This window comes from Takifugu flavidus, chromosome 16, assembly GCF_003711565.1.
Source record: "Takifugu flavidus isolate HTHZ2018 chromosome 16, ASM371156v2, whole genome shotgun sequence".
In the NCBI taxonomy this organism is placed as follows: Eukaryota; Metazoa; Chordata; class Actinopteri; order Tetraodontiformes; family Tetraodontidae; genus Takifugu; species Takifugu flavidus.
The window spans coordinates 10,433,742-10,450,450 of NC_079535.1; the positions used below are offsets into that span (position 1 = coordinate 10,433,742).

Genomic DNA, 16,709 nt, shown 5'->3' on the forward strand with positions numbered 1-16,709 from the left:
GTCGCTCGGGCTCCCCTCGCTCGTGTGGGGATGGTGATCCGTTGTGGTAATTTCCTGTCTGTCTCTTGTCCCCATTCCTGTCCCTCCCTTATGAGACCTGCAGTCCTCGGGATCTGCCCCAGATTGCAACAGCTGGAATACGCCCGACAGCGTGCCGGCCTCCAGTTACCTCATCTCCTTTCTCTTCCACTTCAGCTCCTTTCACATTTTTTTCTTTCCCCCCCTCTTTTTTTGTTGCTTCGCTCCATTTAAGGATCCGTTTCCTCACAATTGGAGCATGTTTGCTCCTGCTCTTCGGCTCCGCGCTTCCTCTCCTGTTGTTTTTTTTTTTCTTTCTTTCAGTTTTGTTATTCAAATCTTGCTCAAGCCCAGGAAACAGACGCATTGTGCGAGCTGGCTGAACCGCAGCGCGTCTGTGGTGAAGTGGCAGCCATGTGTCAGACGCCGGGGCAAAATCATCCTTCCTTTGCCCCTCGTTAGGCAACACAAGCCGGCCGAGCTCGAACGCACGGAGCCACTCGGTCGACTTTGCTGTGGTGGGCTGGAGTTCACATTCGTGCGCCGAGGAGACAAAAACATGTTTTGTGTTGCGTACCGGTTTGAAGGGGGGGGGGGATTGGTTGGCTGGATGTGCACTTTTGTCTCTGAACTGCACGTGAGACGGAGGCCTCGCTAAATCACTCGGAATCTGTGTCACAGATGCATTCAGCGTCTTGGCTGGTGCGTTGGGTTTTCGAGCATTGTAGAGATTCCTCCCTCCTGTTTCCCTCTCTGTGCCTCTCACTTATTCCTTCATTCCTTCTCTCTCTCCCTCCCTCCCTCCCTCCATCCGAGCACTGACCACTCCTTCCAGAGCAGCGGTAGCTCAGAGCACGGACTCATCATTTGTCGCTCTCCCTCGCCTTCTCTCTTGTCTCCTCCATCTCACTTCCTTTTCTTGTTTTCAGAGCATGATCGGAATGGCTCCATCTCCTCCTGTGGGATGCTCTCATCCTTAAATTTTAAAAAGCTGTCAGTCCCCAGTTCCATCAACTTATCGCTCATTAAAGTAGCAGCAAACAGGTATTTGTTGACACAGTGGGGGGTGCTGGACAGCGTTGGCGTCAGTGTTTATCCGCACTTCCCTTTCTAAGACCTTGATCTTGTTTTCTTTGTTTCTCCAACTTCCACACTTATTGCAAATGGAATATTTATTGTTTTTTTTGAGTGAAGGACGTGTACAGGAAACGGTGTCGCCTCCGCTGTTTGACCTCTTCTGGCTGTTTGACCTGTGGCTGTTCTGCCCTCTGAAAACAGAGAATCTTAACTTTTCACTTCCTATTATCCTTCTACCCTTCCCTATTGCTTTACATCAAGCCAGATCTTCCCAAGACTCAATCCTATCTTATAAAGTTCGTGTAGCCTTTATTCTTCATTCTCTCCCTCTACTTGTAGCAGATCTCTGCATTGCTCTGGTATCAGTTCCAGGTGAATCCTGCTTGAGGGTTCCTGGAATGATCTCCTGATTCCCGTTCTCTCTGTGCTAGGCTGCTCCTCCACTTGGAGAAGGCCTCGTTTCCGGAGGCATAGGACACTAGAACCTATGAATTAAGATTTAGCTGGATTTGAAGATTGCAGGACATATTCCATGTGTCATGGAATATGTGTCATTTCAAACTGTTCTGTCACAGAACAGTTTGAAATGACACATCAACACATATTCCATGTGTCATTTCAAACTGTTCTGTCACAGAACAGTTTGAAATGACACATCAACACATATTCCATGTGTCATTTCAAACTGTTCTGTGACAGAACAGTTTGAAATGACACATCAACACCGTCCTGCAATCTTCAAATGACGTTGAGACTTTGGCCCTTTTGATGCATGCGTGACACTAAAATAGGACGTTGACTTCATGTCCTGCTGAGCTGAATCACCATGTTGAATATTCATCACACGGTGTGTCAGGCAAGAGGGGGAATATCACATATTTGGAAACTTTCCCCTAAATATGTATTGGAAAGTTTTGGGTGTGGAGGTGAACTGGAGACAGATGCTTGGAACGCTCTCACTTGAACACGTATGCAGGCTCTAAAGTCAGTGGACCCCTACGCGGCCTTGTCAGGAGTTCCTAGACGTGCGCACGTCTGTGTGTCTCTTCTGGAGACGCACGTGTGAGAGAAGTCGAAAAAAATGTGGTTTGGTGGTGAGGTAGAACAATAAAAGGGGAGTGTGTGTGTGTGTGTGTGTGTGTGTGTGTGTGTGTGTGTGTGTGTGTGTGTGCGCCAGCAAGTGTAGGATCACACATCTGGTCTTGCAGTGGGGTACTGGGTCAGCTCTTCAGGGACGAGACGTGTGTGTGTGTGTGTGTGTGTTTGTCTCTTAAGACTGACAGTCCACACCCTTATCTCGCTGTGAGTGAGGAGCGCCCCTTCCTGTTTCCTGAAACAGACATGCTCTGTTTGGAGCGTCCCTGTCCTGATAACAAAAGGCTCTCTGAAGAACCATCTGTTATATTTAACTTTCCCAAACTGGGAGCTCTCCTACTTATTATTCCGCAAAGGTTGGCAGGCCCAATCTGCTCCGGTCTGCCCGGAATTCTGGAGACGCACGTGTGAGAGAAGTCGAAAAATGTGGTTTGGTGGTGAGGTAGAACAATAAAAGAGGAGTGTGTGTGTGTGTGTGGGGGGGGGGGGGGCATGTGTTTATATATGTATACATGTGTCCGGTGTAATCAGGCCCAGCTGTGGTCTTGAGTCAGTGGTCAGACGTGGGAGCGACTTGGCTCAAATATCACCACCTCCTCCATGTTTTCATCCACTCTTCATCTAATTACCAGTGTTCCCAGCGTTCCCAGGCCCGCGGCTTGTCGGCACGTCCTCACATCTCTCGGCGCTCCAGCGTTCGGTAGTAAATCTGCACATGCATTCAACAACCTTTATTATCTTTTTTTCTCTCTCCTTTTCCTGCTCGGATCCTACAATGACTCTTCTGGTGTTATTCCCAGTCTGGCCGTCACGGCTCTCTTCGTGAAAACTTTCAGACTTCAGACATGAAACTAAGCCGGGACCAGAATAGTTGCCGCAGCAGCGATTGCCAAAGTTTGGAAAACCATTGGAATGCTGGGTAAAACTACCATTTCTGTGCGTCCGAAGCAGTGTGTGAGATATAGCAGCCTCTAGTGGCGAGAGTGTGGATTGTAAGAAAGGATTTACGACATACGTAGAAATACGCAAGACATTAACGCAGTTGAGATGACTGAGTTTGAGATCATAGCTAAAGGTCAATAATAACCAGGACTAAAATCTGCATTTAAAGTCATTTCAAGCTACTGTGGGTACCCGGTTAATTGGTAGCTTTTATAGAAACACTTTACTGCCAAACCGCTGTGATAAGTTATCTGTGGTTATTGTTCCCTGGAAGAAAAACGTGTGGAATACAATGGAGATATTTTGGTTCTACATGGTACTTAAAAGGTATCAAGTTAGAAAATGGAGTTCCAAGAGGGTTCATCTATGTTGGGATTTGGAATTTAAGTCGGGGGGAGAGAATGCCACCTTCAATATTTTGCCTGATTTGGATTATTTTAACCTCCACCAAAGAGATCATTATTTCACCCCTCTGAATTGATCGATTTGTTTGTTACACACAGACCCACACACCCACACATACACACCCACAAACTAGTTCATGAGACGTTCATGAAGTTTGGTGGAGGAAGAAAACAAAATATGGGTAAAGGACGACATTTAGCATCGGTACCAGGAAAGGAAGGAAGGAAGTAACGTAACTCTCCATGTTGGTTGCTAAGTGTGCTGAATGGAGTTTTGTCTTTGACCAAAATTGTTAAATTACAGGCCACGTGCACTTGAGTGAGCAGAAGCTAACCCTGTGGTTTGGCTTGCAGAGTGAGCGTGGAGAATGGCTGCAGTTCCAGTCTGACCTGCAGGTGGCAGTAGCAGTGGCAGACCGCCTGAGAGCAGAAGCGGAAGAAGAGCTGTCGGCGCTCCGCGCAGCGCACCGGGATGTGGAGAGGGAGCTCGCTGCCGCTCAGCAGAGGCAGAAGGAGGCCGACGTGCAACTGAGCCGCCTCCGAGAGGAGTTAAAGGAGAGCCGGCAGAAACTGGCCGCGCTGAGCCAGCCTTCCAGTACCTGTCCGGAGAGACCCAACGGAGAGCGAGCGGATGGTTCCGAAAGCAAAGAAAGCCCAACGATGGGCAACAAGAAGGGGACGGACAGGACGGGACAAGAAGGGACGGCGGAGAGGAGTCGGAGTGATGCGGGAAGGAATGTTACAAGCGAGGAGAGCAGAACAGAGTGCAAAGGCGTCACGAAGCGATACCTGAGAAACGTGATCAGCCCGGAGAAGAGTGGGGAGGACGTGCGCGCCAGCGAAACGCGGCACCCTTTAAGCACAGAGAGGTCGAGGTGAACACACACACACACACACACACACACTGTCACGCTTCATTCCCCCTGATAACACACTCATCTTGGTCTTTGACTCATCTCAACTGCACTGAAACCTGAAGTGGTCAAACACTGGATTAACCGCGGAGTCGCGCTTTCCACTTTCTGTCTTCAGGTTACCGACGTCCTCCTGCGCCTCCGCCCTCCAGAATGGAAAGTCCCAGGGTGACGCTGCAGGAACGGTCCCGATCAAAGTGCGACCTTTTATCTTAATCGCGATGATTTGGATTGTGTGTGTGTTTACTGACGTCGCCTCTTTGTGTTCAAGAACTTGGGGCAACTTCAAGGGCGAAGAAACCCTGACAGCGACACAGGTATGTGTGGGGGTGGGGGGGGATTTCTGTAGATCTTTTCCATTACGCATATTCGTTACACACACACACACACATGCACACACACCTGTCATGAATATGTTCAAACATGCATAATTTAGTGATCCAGTCAAATATGTGTACCACCAAAGATGAGCACACTGAGGTCAGAATAAAAAAATATAAAAAACTGTAAAGTTAGTTCTGCTACTTCTGCTCGACTCAACAGGAAAACGTGAAGAGTCTCTGAACAAGTACAACTCTGCCCTGACGGAGCTGCCTTCTCTGAGGTGAGGACACACACACACACACACAGACACTCTTTTACTGGCTTATGATTAAAGAGTTTTCTACCTTTTTCAGGCCTCAGGATGGTTTCAACATGCTGCTGCGTCGCCACGGAGGTTCGAAGAGAAACTCGCTGCTTCGCTGGTGCCAGAGCCGGACGCAGGGATACCAGGTAACGCTGGTCTCAGCTTTAGCTTGACGTTAAACCTCAAACGCCGGGATAGTTTAACGATGATAAAGCAGAATCTTCCCGCTCAATACGGTTCGCTTTAATACAGCTTCCCACCGCTCCAAATGATCATGCTGGTTGGATTTTAAATCATTTAGCGTCACTTTAATAGATAAATTATACTCTGAACCCATTCCTTCAAAAGAGGCGTATAAATCATCCATGGCAGATGTGATTTTCACATCGCCGTCCTCTCTTTTTCCCTCCTCCAGAATATCGACATCACTAACTTCAGCAGCAGCTGGGCCGACGGCCTGGCCTTCTGCGCCGTCTACCACACTTATCTCCCCTCCCACATCCCCTACAGCAGCCTCACCCCGGAGAACAAGGTGACAGCCCTAATAATCAATCAGAACACGCTCTCGTTATATGATGTACGCGCCCTCGGGTGATTGATTCTTCCCTGTCTTTGCAGAGGGAAAATCTCGGTCTGGCGTTCAAAACAGGAGAGGCTGTCGGGATCGCGCGGACGCTGGTAAACTCCCGTTTTGGAGTGAATACGGGTGCAGGTTTTCTTCAAATCTAACCTGTCTATGTACCCTCAGACAGTGGAGGAGATGTTAAGGACAGGGGGGCCTGACTGGCAGAGGGTCCTGAGCTACGTGGAGAGCATCTATCGCCACTTCGAGATGTGACGTTCGGGGGTACTGGAGGCGTGTCCGCCGAGCCGGGGCGGTCCCTAAAAAAAGGAGCCTTGATCGGAAACCAGACGATGTTCCGATAGTGGAAACATGGATACGAACCGCTGCCATTCAGGAAAGGAACTGCATCTCTATCTTCATGCATTATTATCTCTTTATTTTCCTTCTGTCTCTGCACAGACTGTTGCTTTGCACATACTTTTACTCTTGAGTCCCGTTGTTGTCGTCAGACTGCGTCACTCGGTGGTCGCGTTCCTCCCCTGGATTTAGCCTTCACCCGTCAGACGGTTCCTAAGACGCTGTTTAAGTGGAGCGTATTGATTTTCCTGCAGATCTACGGCGTTGGATCGAATGCAAACGCGCCACGCGTCCCTCGGCGAGGTCTCATGCTGGGTTTGGTCCAATTTGCTTCGCTTCAACAAACTGCAAACATGTACTTTTGTGCACGCTCCGTTGGTACAGGTGCTACACGGGTGTTGTCGGGCTCGGTGGGTGTCCGGAAGCAAGATTTCAGAAATGTCTGACATGCTGAAAAGGAAAGAGACTCGAAATTATGCAATGCAGCCATCCGAATCTAGGAAACGCCTCTGCCCGGGAGCGTTGCTAGCGGCGTTGAGGTCCTCGGAGGTTAGCGTCGCTGGCGTGAGGCAATAGAAGCATGAATGCAAGCCGATACAGATCGCGATGTAACACATCTTTGTTGACACACTGATGCCAAGAAGCTGATTCACTTTGGTGCCAGAGTGGTACGTGCCAAAATGTTGTGAAAAAAAAGGGTTGTTTTTTTTTGGAAATGGACCATTTTAAAACATGTTTCAACTGTAATTGTGTGGAAATATGCCTCTATATACCAAAGAAATAAAATGTTGATATGGATAATGCAGTACTGCGTGGAAATTTTATACACTGAGCATTTAAAAGTGTCTCGCTTGTGTGGGCTGAAAGAAAACGTTCACAATTCTGGCTTGATCAAAAGTCTATTATTAACTTAAGCTGGGCTCTGCTGCCCCTGCTGGCCTCTATTGAAATGGTGGATGAGGAGAATCTTAATTAACAAAGATTTCGTTATATTAGACAGATCTCCTGTTTGTGGGGGCAAACACCACAATAAACACAACAAATTACTAAAATTAAAACAATTTATTTACCATCACAATTCTAAATGATCTAATTGACTGAAGAAGGCAACTGTTGGTTGATGTGGCCATCCTCTCTCTGTTTCTTCTGAACAGGGTCCAGGTCAAAACTCTTCCACAGGCAGACGGTTTTGTCTGCAGAAAGAGTTGCGACGGTGGAGCAGTCTGGACTCAGCGTCGCATTTAAAACTGTCGCTGTGGCCTAAAAACAAAGGACATAACATCACTCCAGGCACGAAACAACAGGGCACAGTAGGTTAGAATCCACCCAAGAGTGACCTGGACCGCTACAGTTTAGGAAAGTTCTGAGTCATTTACCCAAGAGTTTCACTTTTCTGAGGGTGGGGTATTTCCAGATATCACTTATGAACGTGCCCGTGCCTTGAGACCAGCTCCTTGTAATTGGGTGCAAACACCAGAAAAGACACCTGAAGCAAAAAGGAAAATGTTTAACTTGTGTCCATTTGACTCCGCCCACAAACAGGAGTGTGGATTCACCTGCGACTGTGTCCACTGCGCTCATGCAGGAACCTCTGTTGACGTTCCAGAGGCTGATGCGGCGGTCGTTGGTACAGCCACCAGATGCGTGGTTGCCACGTGTTTTTGGTTGCCACGGACACCAGGCCAGCGCCTGAAATCACATCGAACCAGAGTTTCAGAATTACCCGTGATTTTGGCCCAGATATTAATGGATATTCTCAGAGCTTTGCTAGTTTGGCCATGGAACCTCTGACCTTTACAGGTCCATGATGTTCGCTCCATCTCTCAATGGCCCCTCTCCTGTTGGCCACGCCTCCTTCTTTGGACCAGGACAGAGAGCAGGCGTAGTCTTCTCCGCACTCCACTTTCAGACTAGAAATGATGCCTCCGCTGCTGGCGCCCCACAAATGGACACTCTTATGAAGCCCCACGGCAAGAACATTGGGCCGGATTCACGAAACGTTGTTACGAACAAATTTGTTCTTAAGTCCCACTTACGAACATTTTACGAAGATTGTGGCATTCACCAATTTCTTCTTATCCTGGATTTATGCGTAGGTGAGAACAAATCCTACGAACACTCAGGAGTACTCTTACGCACATGTCAGTGCCGACATGTTGGCATGGTTGTGTTTCCTTCTCTTGTGGAGTTCAATAAAATTCAATATCACAATGATAATTCTGCCATTTATTTCCTATTTTCGGTGGTTTACGGAGAATTTTAAAATTACGTAAATGTGCCAATGACTTAAATTTAATCAACTAAATTGGAAACCATGCCAAAACTGTCTTATTTGATTTTATCTTGATTTATTTTATTAGAGGATCGAGGATATGCCCTGGCTCCCTGGTTGTTGACACCACTGACCAACCCTCAGACTCCACAGGAAGTTTTATTCAATCAGATGCAAGCGCGCAGTCGCTCCACCATTGAACGCACCATCGGCATGTTAAAGGGGCGCTGGATGTGTTTAGACACAGAACCACAACCCCGTGAGGATGTGCGTCCTGACGCAATGATGGGGCCAGACTGCAGGCACGCGGTTCACGTTCGAGCGCGATTAATTGCCCGTTTGTGAATAAAATGCATTATTGTCACAATTTCAGTCTAACAGTCTTGATTCACTTCAAAAAGAAAAAAGAGAGAGACCGGTTTGAGAGCACAGCTTTTACACGTTTATTTTTTTTTTACATTCTCGTTGATTTCTTTCAGCGTGTTGGCTATAGTCATCAGGGTTGAGGCAATTTTATCAAGCGTGTTAGCCATCCTTTCTTGATTGTTCAACACGGCGTCAGAAATCAGGCGTGGAGAGGCAAGCTTTGGGCATTTTGCTGCTTTTGGCTCTGTCTACAGGGCCCTGCTGCAGTTCCTTTTATGGGCATTAGTGGGCGGTGACTTATGCTAATCGTATGTTAATTAGACTCACCTGGCACGCGCTTTCAACTTAGGAACAGATGGCATTCATCAATCTAAGAACACAGCTGCGAACAATTCTGGGGTTTACGAACGCGTTGGTGAATCCGACGTAGGGTTTTCTTAAGAAACTTCTTAAGAACAACTTAAGAAAGAATCTAAGAAGATTCTTAAGGACATATTGGTGAATCCGGCCCATTGTTCTTGCTTCAATCAAGGAGATTCAGATCTGGGAATCAATGTGGTCAGCACGGGTCGTCCACTTGTGCACAGGCAACAGCAGTCGCAATATTCACCGGCATAAGAAATAAATGCACGGTCATATTAAAACAAACTTACAAAAATCACTTTCAAGCTCAGGAGCATCCAGGATCACGTCAGGAGCTGGAGATCTGACTCTTGCTGACAGAGACAGGCCTCCTGCGCCTTCATTTGTCAGCCTGTTGAGTAGAAGTGAATGTGGGGAATAAATGAGTTCGGGGTTTTTAATCCCTGCACATTCTTAACACGGAGCAAGTCTGGTTACCTTCTGGAAGGGTCGCTGGTCTTCCACCAAAGTGCAAAATCTTTGCACCGTTAATGTATCCATTCAGAGACGTTGGGACCCCCCGTCTATGCTCGCTTTCTCAAGGATCCGGTTGCGATCGGCGCGTCTGGTTTCGAGATATTTGGATGTCGTTCTTGACCGCAAAAGAGGTTGTAACAGAAATAAGAGACAGTGTGATGATGGTGGTGGCGGCTATAGCGAGATTAACGGATTCAAACAAGAAAAACGAGGGGAACAAATACAGCGAGAACAGTAAACAGGTGACCACTCTGGTGCAAGCGTCTCGAGCAGAGCGCTCATCAGGTGCACCAGGTGGGCGATGCTTTTATGTGATTGGCGGACGAGTATCCCGTTTCCCACGGCAGGTGAACGTCCCACTTTCACCTCTTACTTACTTAGATTGCCGTCTAGTGGACATATTGTGTTATTGCGGCTGTCGCTGAGCACGTCTGTTGATTTATGAAAAATGACGTTTTCAAAGCATAAAATAAAATCTTGGGATCACAAAAGAAACAATGATGTGCCTCCTGATCAGTTAGCACACATCTTATTTTCAATGCTGCTCCTATTTACGGCGTTTTATTTGTGTCTTTAAACAGCTGTAATTGGTTTTTAGGTATTAGCTTTGATTTTTACTTCATTTGTTGGTTTATGACTTTTATTCCTACAGTACGTGGCTGTTTTAAATGTGCTGTGTAAATAAGCAGACATTACGAATTTAATGTTTAAATTAAACAGATACTTTATTTTAAATACATTTCCTTTTTGTTATCATTAAACTTTATTGATGATGCAGTCATGTAGTTCTCTTTTTCCACCAGAGCAGCAAAGCAATCAAGTCTAGCAAAGCCTTTGAGTTCCTGAAGCTCATTGAAACTAAGAATGATCAAATCTAAACCCATTAAATTGATTAGATTAGGGAAATAAGCAACTGATCAGGTGAAATTAGCAGCTTTTGCTTGGAAACTGTGATGTGGTTAATTGATGTGTGATGTGTTTTTCTTGAAAAACAACATTAAATGTTTTAAACATTTTATTTATTAAACTTTCACAAACAAGATTAACAACGAATATATTCTATGCATGTAATGTAGATATAGGTGGAGGGAGAGGTCAGAGGTCAGGATGAGGACGTGAGAGGAGGATCAGGGTCTTTAACAAGTAATTCTGCTGTTCTACAGCAGAGCTACTTTTTGTTTTTGCTCCTTCTTCTTGATTTTGTTCCTCTCATTGCTCGGCCGCTGTAAAGAGAAAGACAGCCGGTTTTAGATTCAACCTTCTGACATCTTCTGGAAGGAGACAGAGAGATGTGGAGGGACCGTTGTAGAGCTCACCTGCAGCTGGACTACTTCATCTTCGACGTGCTTGATCCAGCACACAACAGACAGCTCTTGCTCTGAGCTCTTCATCGGCTGAGAGAGCTCCTTCCTGATGCTCCCCTCTTTGCTTTGGAGCTCTTGTTGAAGGCTCTGCTGCTGATCAGCCTTTTTTTTTCACAAGTTCAGCTTCCACAGCTGCACATCTCTCCTCTTGTTGTTGGAGTGCAGTCTGTGTGCAGGTCAGAAGGTACAAGCTATCAACATATGCAGCGGTTCTTCTCTGTCTCTTTCTCTCCACCCTGCTGATGTGCTGCTCTTTCTCAGCAAGAAGCTCCTTCAGGTGGCTGATTTCCTGCTTGCTGCTCTCCTCTGATGTCTGAGATCTTTAGGAGGTCTTGGAGTCCTGCAGAGAGGCTCTCAACTCCTCCATCTCCTTTTGTTGTGTTTGGAGAAGCTGCTTAAGAGAGACTAATTCTTCATCTCTTCTTTTCATATTGTCCTCAGCCTCTTGAAGTTGCTTCTTCATGTCTGAGGAGGGAATTTCCTCCAAATGGTTCTTCAGGGCAGAAAGCTCACTACGAAGAGAGTCGATGGTTTCGTCTCTTTGTTGAATCTCCTCTGCGGCTTTCTGGAGTTGAGCCTTCAACTCCATCTGAGAGGACAGTTTGTTCTGCAGAGAAATGTTCTCCTGAGGTTTCCGGAGGTTTCTCGCGCCTGGTGATCATAAAAAGAGCAGAAACCACTGATGATCTGCCTGGTGTTGCATTTCAGAAACATTTAAATAGTTCACTATTGTAAAAATATGTACAAAATGCATTTTCACTCAGTACCGGGCAACAGTTCACAGGGCGTTGAGAGGTAGTTCCAAAATTAGTAGCTCAGGAAGTGTAAGCCAAAAGTTTCCGTACTAAATCAAGTCATGATACAATAGAGTTTGTCTCTAAAGCCTGCTGCTGTTGTTGTTGTTGTTGTTGTTGTTGCTGCTGCTGCCTGGAGTGACCGGCTGGACTGGACAGTTGCTTTTATAAGCCAAAAGGTCCTTGATGTTCATTCACGCTCAAAATGATCATTGATGTTCTTTTATGTTATAGGGTTTTCTGAGCACATTCTGTTGCCATAAACTTGCCCATCGGTTAAATCATTAAGATCGTTAGGTGTGCCTCCTCGGTGCACCTGTTACAATATCTACAAGAAATTAATCAGCGGTCCGTAAACGTCTCTCATTGACATTAACGCATTAACTGTTGCAGCGGGGGAAAACCGCTCACAACTAAAAACTCATTTCTACATCGACGTTTCTCCGACACGGTTGAAGCTAAAATTCCGACATTTTACACACATATATTTTAATGTCTCCCAGGTCTAACGAGCTCAGCCTCACGAAGAAGGGCCCTTGTGAAGTGGCCTAAAAACGGGTGCTTCTCATTCTCTCCGGGCGCTGCGTGTCGCTCATTTCTGCCTCTGCCACATTTTAAACTCATTTTTCTCCAACATCCTGGAACAGAATCTCGCTAAAAAGCTGATATAGTTTCAAGTGTCCCGGCTTTTAGCTCTTATAAAGACCATGAGTTAGGATATTTTCGATAGAAGTTTGTTGTTGTTGTCGTTTGTTGACCCGTGAATGCATCTTTTTATATTTGTGTGCGAAAACTGGCCGAAGAACGCCCCTATAATGAGCGTATTCCGCCGCCTGCGCGATGTAGAGCTTACTTATGTTCCCGTACAATATTTTGATCAGCTACTCGTCCAAAACCAAATAAAAGCATTTTTCATTTTGCAGTATTTTTGCTGACTAATTTCTTTACTACCATGGAATTTTTTTTTTTTTTAAATCAGATTATGAAACCGCCTGTGGTAAAATACCTGTTTAGATATCTTATTTTTGAAAAGCCCACGCAGTCCGAGCTGATTGTTATTCTCCCATAAGAACTCGAACTCGCCCATACTGTATATATATATACCTAGAAAAATGAATAGAATCTCTGTAAAATGAATAAAATAGAAAATATTATGTTAAAGACATGCTGTTGAGGTTCGGTTTCTGGTCATAACTTGGATTTCTCACCTCCTCCCCCTGCAGGAGCGGCAGTCCGGGGCGGGCCGGTCTCTGGTGCCCCTGCAGCTCCTTACCCCGAACTCGGCGCCTACTTAAGCTCTCCTCGCTTGGCCTCCGGTGCCGGACTGTTGTTCATGCTGCAGCACCTATAGCTCCAACCCTCAGAGAGCTCCAGTTGTTCGCTATCCCGTGCTTATTCCCAGAGTTGTCCGTTTTTTCCAGTGCCCTGTCACTTTCGTTTGCACTTTTCCCCCATTTCTTGGGGATTTTTAGTTCGTTGTTTTTGTTGCTATTTCGATCGATCCTTCGTTCCGTGAACGGCTTCCCCTTGCATTGTTGTTATCAATAAAGAACCTTTCACTTTTTACTCTGCATCTGGGTCCTGGCCTCCTTGACTGTTCCGTAACACATGCAGTCTAATTGAGTTGACTGTTTAAAGAATAACACATACACGCCGAATCTGATGGATATTTGTGTAAATCACTTCGATTTAATGTATACATAAAAATTAAAATGAGACTGGGAAAAACATGTTAAACAACATCATTTATCAGACCAATCACGGCAGGGACGGGCACTATTTCCAACACGGGTATTTAAAATACGTATTTCCAAGACAATCGTATTTTGTAAATATCTATTTTACTGCGGTGATGAAAATGCCTTGATACTTTGGATCAAAACACTTCAGTGTCGTGTTTTTGAATTTTTTAATTACAGTAAAACACTTCCCGTAAAAATTGATGGCCTTCTAGGCTAAGGAGACACAACCTAAGGTGCTGCCTATTTAACCGTGTAGAAATCGGTGGTCGGGGAATTGGACTTGCCTGGTCCTGTTGAGCTCTGACCCTAGAGGACGTTGACCCGGTGAAGGCTTTGCATCACTAGTATATTTCTAATATTTCACGTTTGTTTTACTCGTATAGTTGTAATATTTTTTTTCTAATACGCCTTAGTTTCCTCAAGTTGCCGTTACCTCCCGGCACCTTAGGAGAAGAAAACAGTTTCCCGGGAAGAACAGGAGAGGAGCACAGATCGGTTGTCCTTATAGAATTAATGCTTATTTAAGAAAACTTAAACCGCTGGTCAGCACTAAACTCGAAGGAGCAGGTGATCACAAAACGGTCGAACAATCAACTGAAAATGCCACCACACCTTGGGGTAAAACCACAACAATTACCAACACGCCCAGTTTAGTTGCTACGTTTTCCACCTGTGACTCTCCCGAGCAGCGACTCTCCTTCACTCTTCAGCGAACCAGATGATCAGCGGATTAGGAGCATCTGAGAACTTGGACGAGGGCCGATCGTCTGGAGAAGGGTGCACGAGTCGGGCAGATGAAGCTGCACGTGGCGTCGCGGTTTTACGCGACAGTAGTTTCCATTACAATGTGGAGATGGAAACTTTGATTACATGAAAGTCTCAATACGTGAAAATTTCCATCAGTGTGGAGATGGAAACTTTCATTTATAGGATAAATCATTAGCAGATAATATGAGTGTTTGTTATTTAAACTTTGAATTATCTATTTTCTAAAATAGAAAAGAGCCTCTCCCAGCCTATTCTCCCTCTCAAGTTCATTTTAAAATGCCAAAATAAATGTATTTAATGTAAATAAATTCAGTCTAAAAAGTTTCATGTGTATATTTTTCTTTATTAGTTGTAGTTGTTGCTTGGCTGCGTGTGTTTGATGTTTCCAGGCAGTGGTCTCCTTTATAAAATTTACAATATTCAGAATGTGTTCAACAGACTCGTCCTGACACGGCAAAATCGGTCTCACAAAAGGTGGAAGGTGCCTACGTTTGCAATTTGATGTGGCAGTTATGCACTCATCCAGTGATTTCCAAAATCAGTCAGGCATATTCAATATGATCCATCTATGGCAACAGCGCTGACTATTGTCAAACCTACTACAGTCATGGCCAAAAGTTTTGAGAATGACACAAAGTCTGTTCCTTCAGGGTTTTTAGGTGTTTGCCAGATGTTTCTATGGTATAATGACATACAATTAGAAGCAATTAGAAGTATCAAAAGCTTTTATTGACCGTTTGATTTATCACCAAATTGCCCCTGGATGGTTGGGAGAAGTTGCTCTCGGAGGACGTTCTGGTACCATTCTTTGTTCATCGCTGTGTTTTTAGGCAAGATTGTGAGAGAGCCCACTCCCTTGACCGAAAAGCAACCCCACACATAAATGGTCTCAGGATGCTTCACTGTTGGCATGAGACAAGACCGATGGTAGCGCTCACCTCGTCTTCTCCGAACAAGCCTTCTTCCAGATGCCCCAAACAATCGGAAAGGGGATTCATCAGAGAAAATGACTTTACCCCAGTCCTCAGCAGTCCAGTCCTTGTAACTTCTGCTGAATATCAGTCTGTCCCTGATGTTTTTGCTGGAGAGAAGTGGCTTCTTTGCTGCCCTCCTTGACACCAGGCCTTCCTCCAAAAGTCTTCGCCTTACTGTGCGTGCAGATGCACTCACACCTGCCTGCTGCCATTTCTGAGCAAGCTCTGTACTGGTGGTGGCCCGATCCCGTAGCTGAAACAACTTCAGGAGACGGTCCTGCCGCTTGCTGGACTTTCTTGGGCGCCCTGGAGCCTGTTTGGCATCAATTGAACCTCTCTCCTTGAAGTTCTTGATAATCCTATAGACGGTTGACTGAGGTGCAATCTTACTCGCTGCAATAAACTTCCCCGTTAGGCCCTTTTTGTGCAATGCAGTGATGGCTGCACGTGTTTCCTTGCTGGTAACCATGACTAACAGATGAGGAACAAGTGTCAAGTCACTCAATCCTGAGAGATTGATCTCCAGCCTTGTCCTCATGAACACCCACATCTGTGTTAATGTGTGTGACACCTGTGTTTCATTGAAATTATGTTCGCTCGTCCTTTTGTGGCAGGGCTGAAATGCAGTGGAAATGTGGTTTTAGTGATAAAGTTCATTTTCAAGGCAAATAGGGACTATGCAAATAATTGCAGTTGAGTGGATCACTCCTCATAACATTCTGGAGTATATACAAATTTCCATTATAAAAATTGAAACTGCAGACTTTGTATAAATTAATAGTTGTCATTCTCAAAACTTTTGGCCATGACTGTACATTATTTATGTCTACTTTCTGCTTTTACTAGTTTGAGATAGCAATGAAGAGGTTCTTGGTCATATGACCGGAAGTCAGGATACATCAGGTTCATCAGTTTCATGACTGATTATGGCAACAGTGTGATGCCATTGAGCAAAAAATGGGGAAAAACAACAATAAGTTTATAGTTTAAAGATTTATTCATTATCCAAACAATAAGAATGAATAAGCTGATGTGTTGAAAAGGACATTAGTGTTAGGTGGAAGCAGCAGTCGGAGGTTGAAGGTCAGGATCTTCTTCTCTCCAACAATCTGACATCTGAAGAAGGCAGAAACATGTAGAGGGAAAGTTCTCCTGAAGCTGGACATGAGGACAATCATCAGAAGATCTCATTTCAGGCTAAACTTCAACAGTGTTGACTATATCTTTTTTCAGACTCCTGTAACATCATGCAACTTCAATCAGCAATAGTTCACATAAAAGGTACCAAACAACCCATTAACACACAAGATCCAAAAATGTCTGAGAAAAGAGGGGAAGGGCATAACCTAAACGGGAAAATCCAGCCACAAAACCCCCCCATCTTCTCAGTTGCTGGGGTAGAACTCCGGACTTACACAATGTGCCACCATGAATCACAAGCAGAGTTTCTTTTTTCACCAAATGCAGGTTTAAAATTTGCTATTCATCTGTTTTGTTTATTATTATTAAATTATTATGAAGATGACGATTACAAATGTAGATCTTTCGCT

The 16,709-nt window shown here is 45.2% G+C and overlaps 1 protein-coding gene and 1 long non-coding RNA gene across 3 annotated transcripts in view; both read left to right on the forward strand.

Annotated features, from left to right (window-relative positions):
• si:ch211-195o20.7 (cytospin-A) overlaps window positions 1-6,805 on the forward strand; it is an 11,013-nt gene extending 4,208 nt beyond the window's left edge. Inside the window, exons 5-12 of one of the 2 annotated variants that reach the window (XM_057059044.1) lie at window positions 3,891-4,411; window positions 4,569-4,647; window positions 4,722-4,767; window positions 4,994-5,054; window positions 5,128-5,224; window positions 5,494-5,610; window positions 5,697-5,756; window positions 5,827-6,805. In XM_057059044.1, the coding sequence (XP_056915024.1) occupies window positions 3,891-4,411; window positions 4,569-4,647; window positions 4,722-4,767; window positions 4,994-5,054; window positions 5,128-5,224; window positions 5,494-5,610; window positions 5,697-5,756; window positions 5,827-5,916 (1,071 nt within the window). In that variant the 3' untranslated portion in view covers window positions 5,917-6,805. Of the gene's footprint in view, window positions 1-3,890; window positions 4,412-4,568; window positions 4,648-4,721; window positions 4,768-4,993; window positions 5,055-5,127; window positions 5,225-5,450; window positions 5,611-5,696; window positions 5,757-5,826 lie in introns of those variants that run through there. The other variant, XM_057059045.1, reaches the window with a different exon arrangement.
• Window positions 6,806-11,689: 4,884 nt separating this feature from the next.
• Window positions 11,690-13,246, forward strand: LOC130540124 (uncharacterized). Its single transcript, XR_008954316.1, has 2 exons — window positions 11,690-12,233; window positions 12,899-13,246. It is a non-coding gene; the product is annotated as an uncharacterized LOC130540124 (long non-coding RNA).
• Window positions 13,247-16,709: the final 3,463 nt, after the last annotated feature.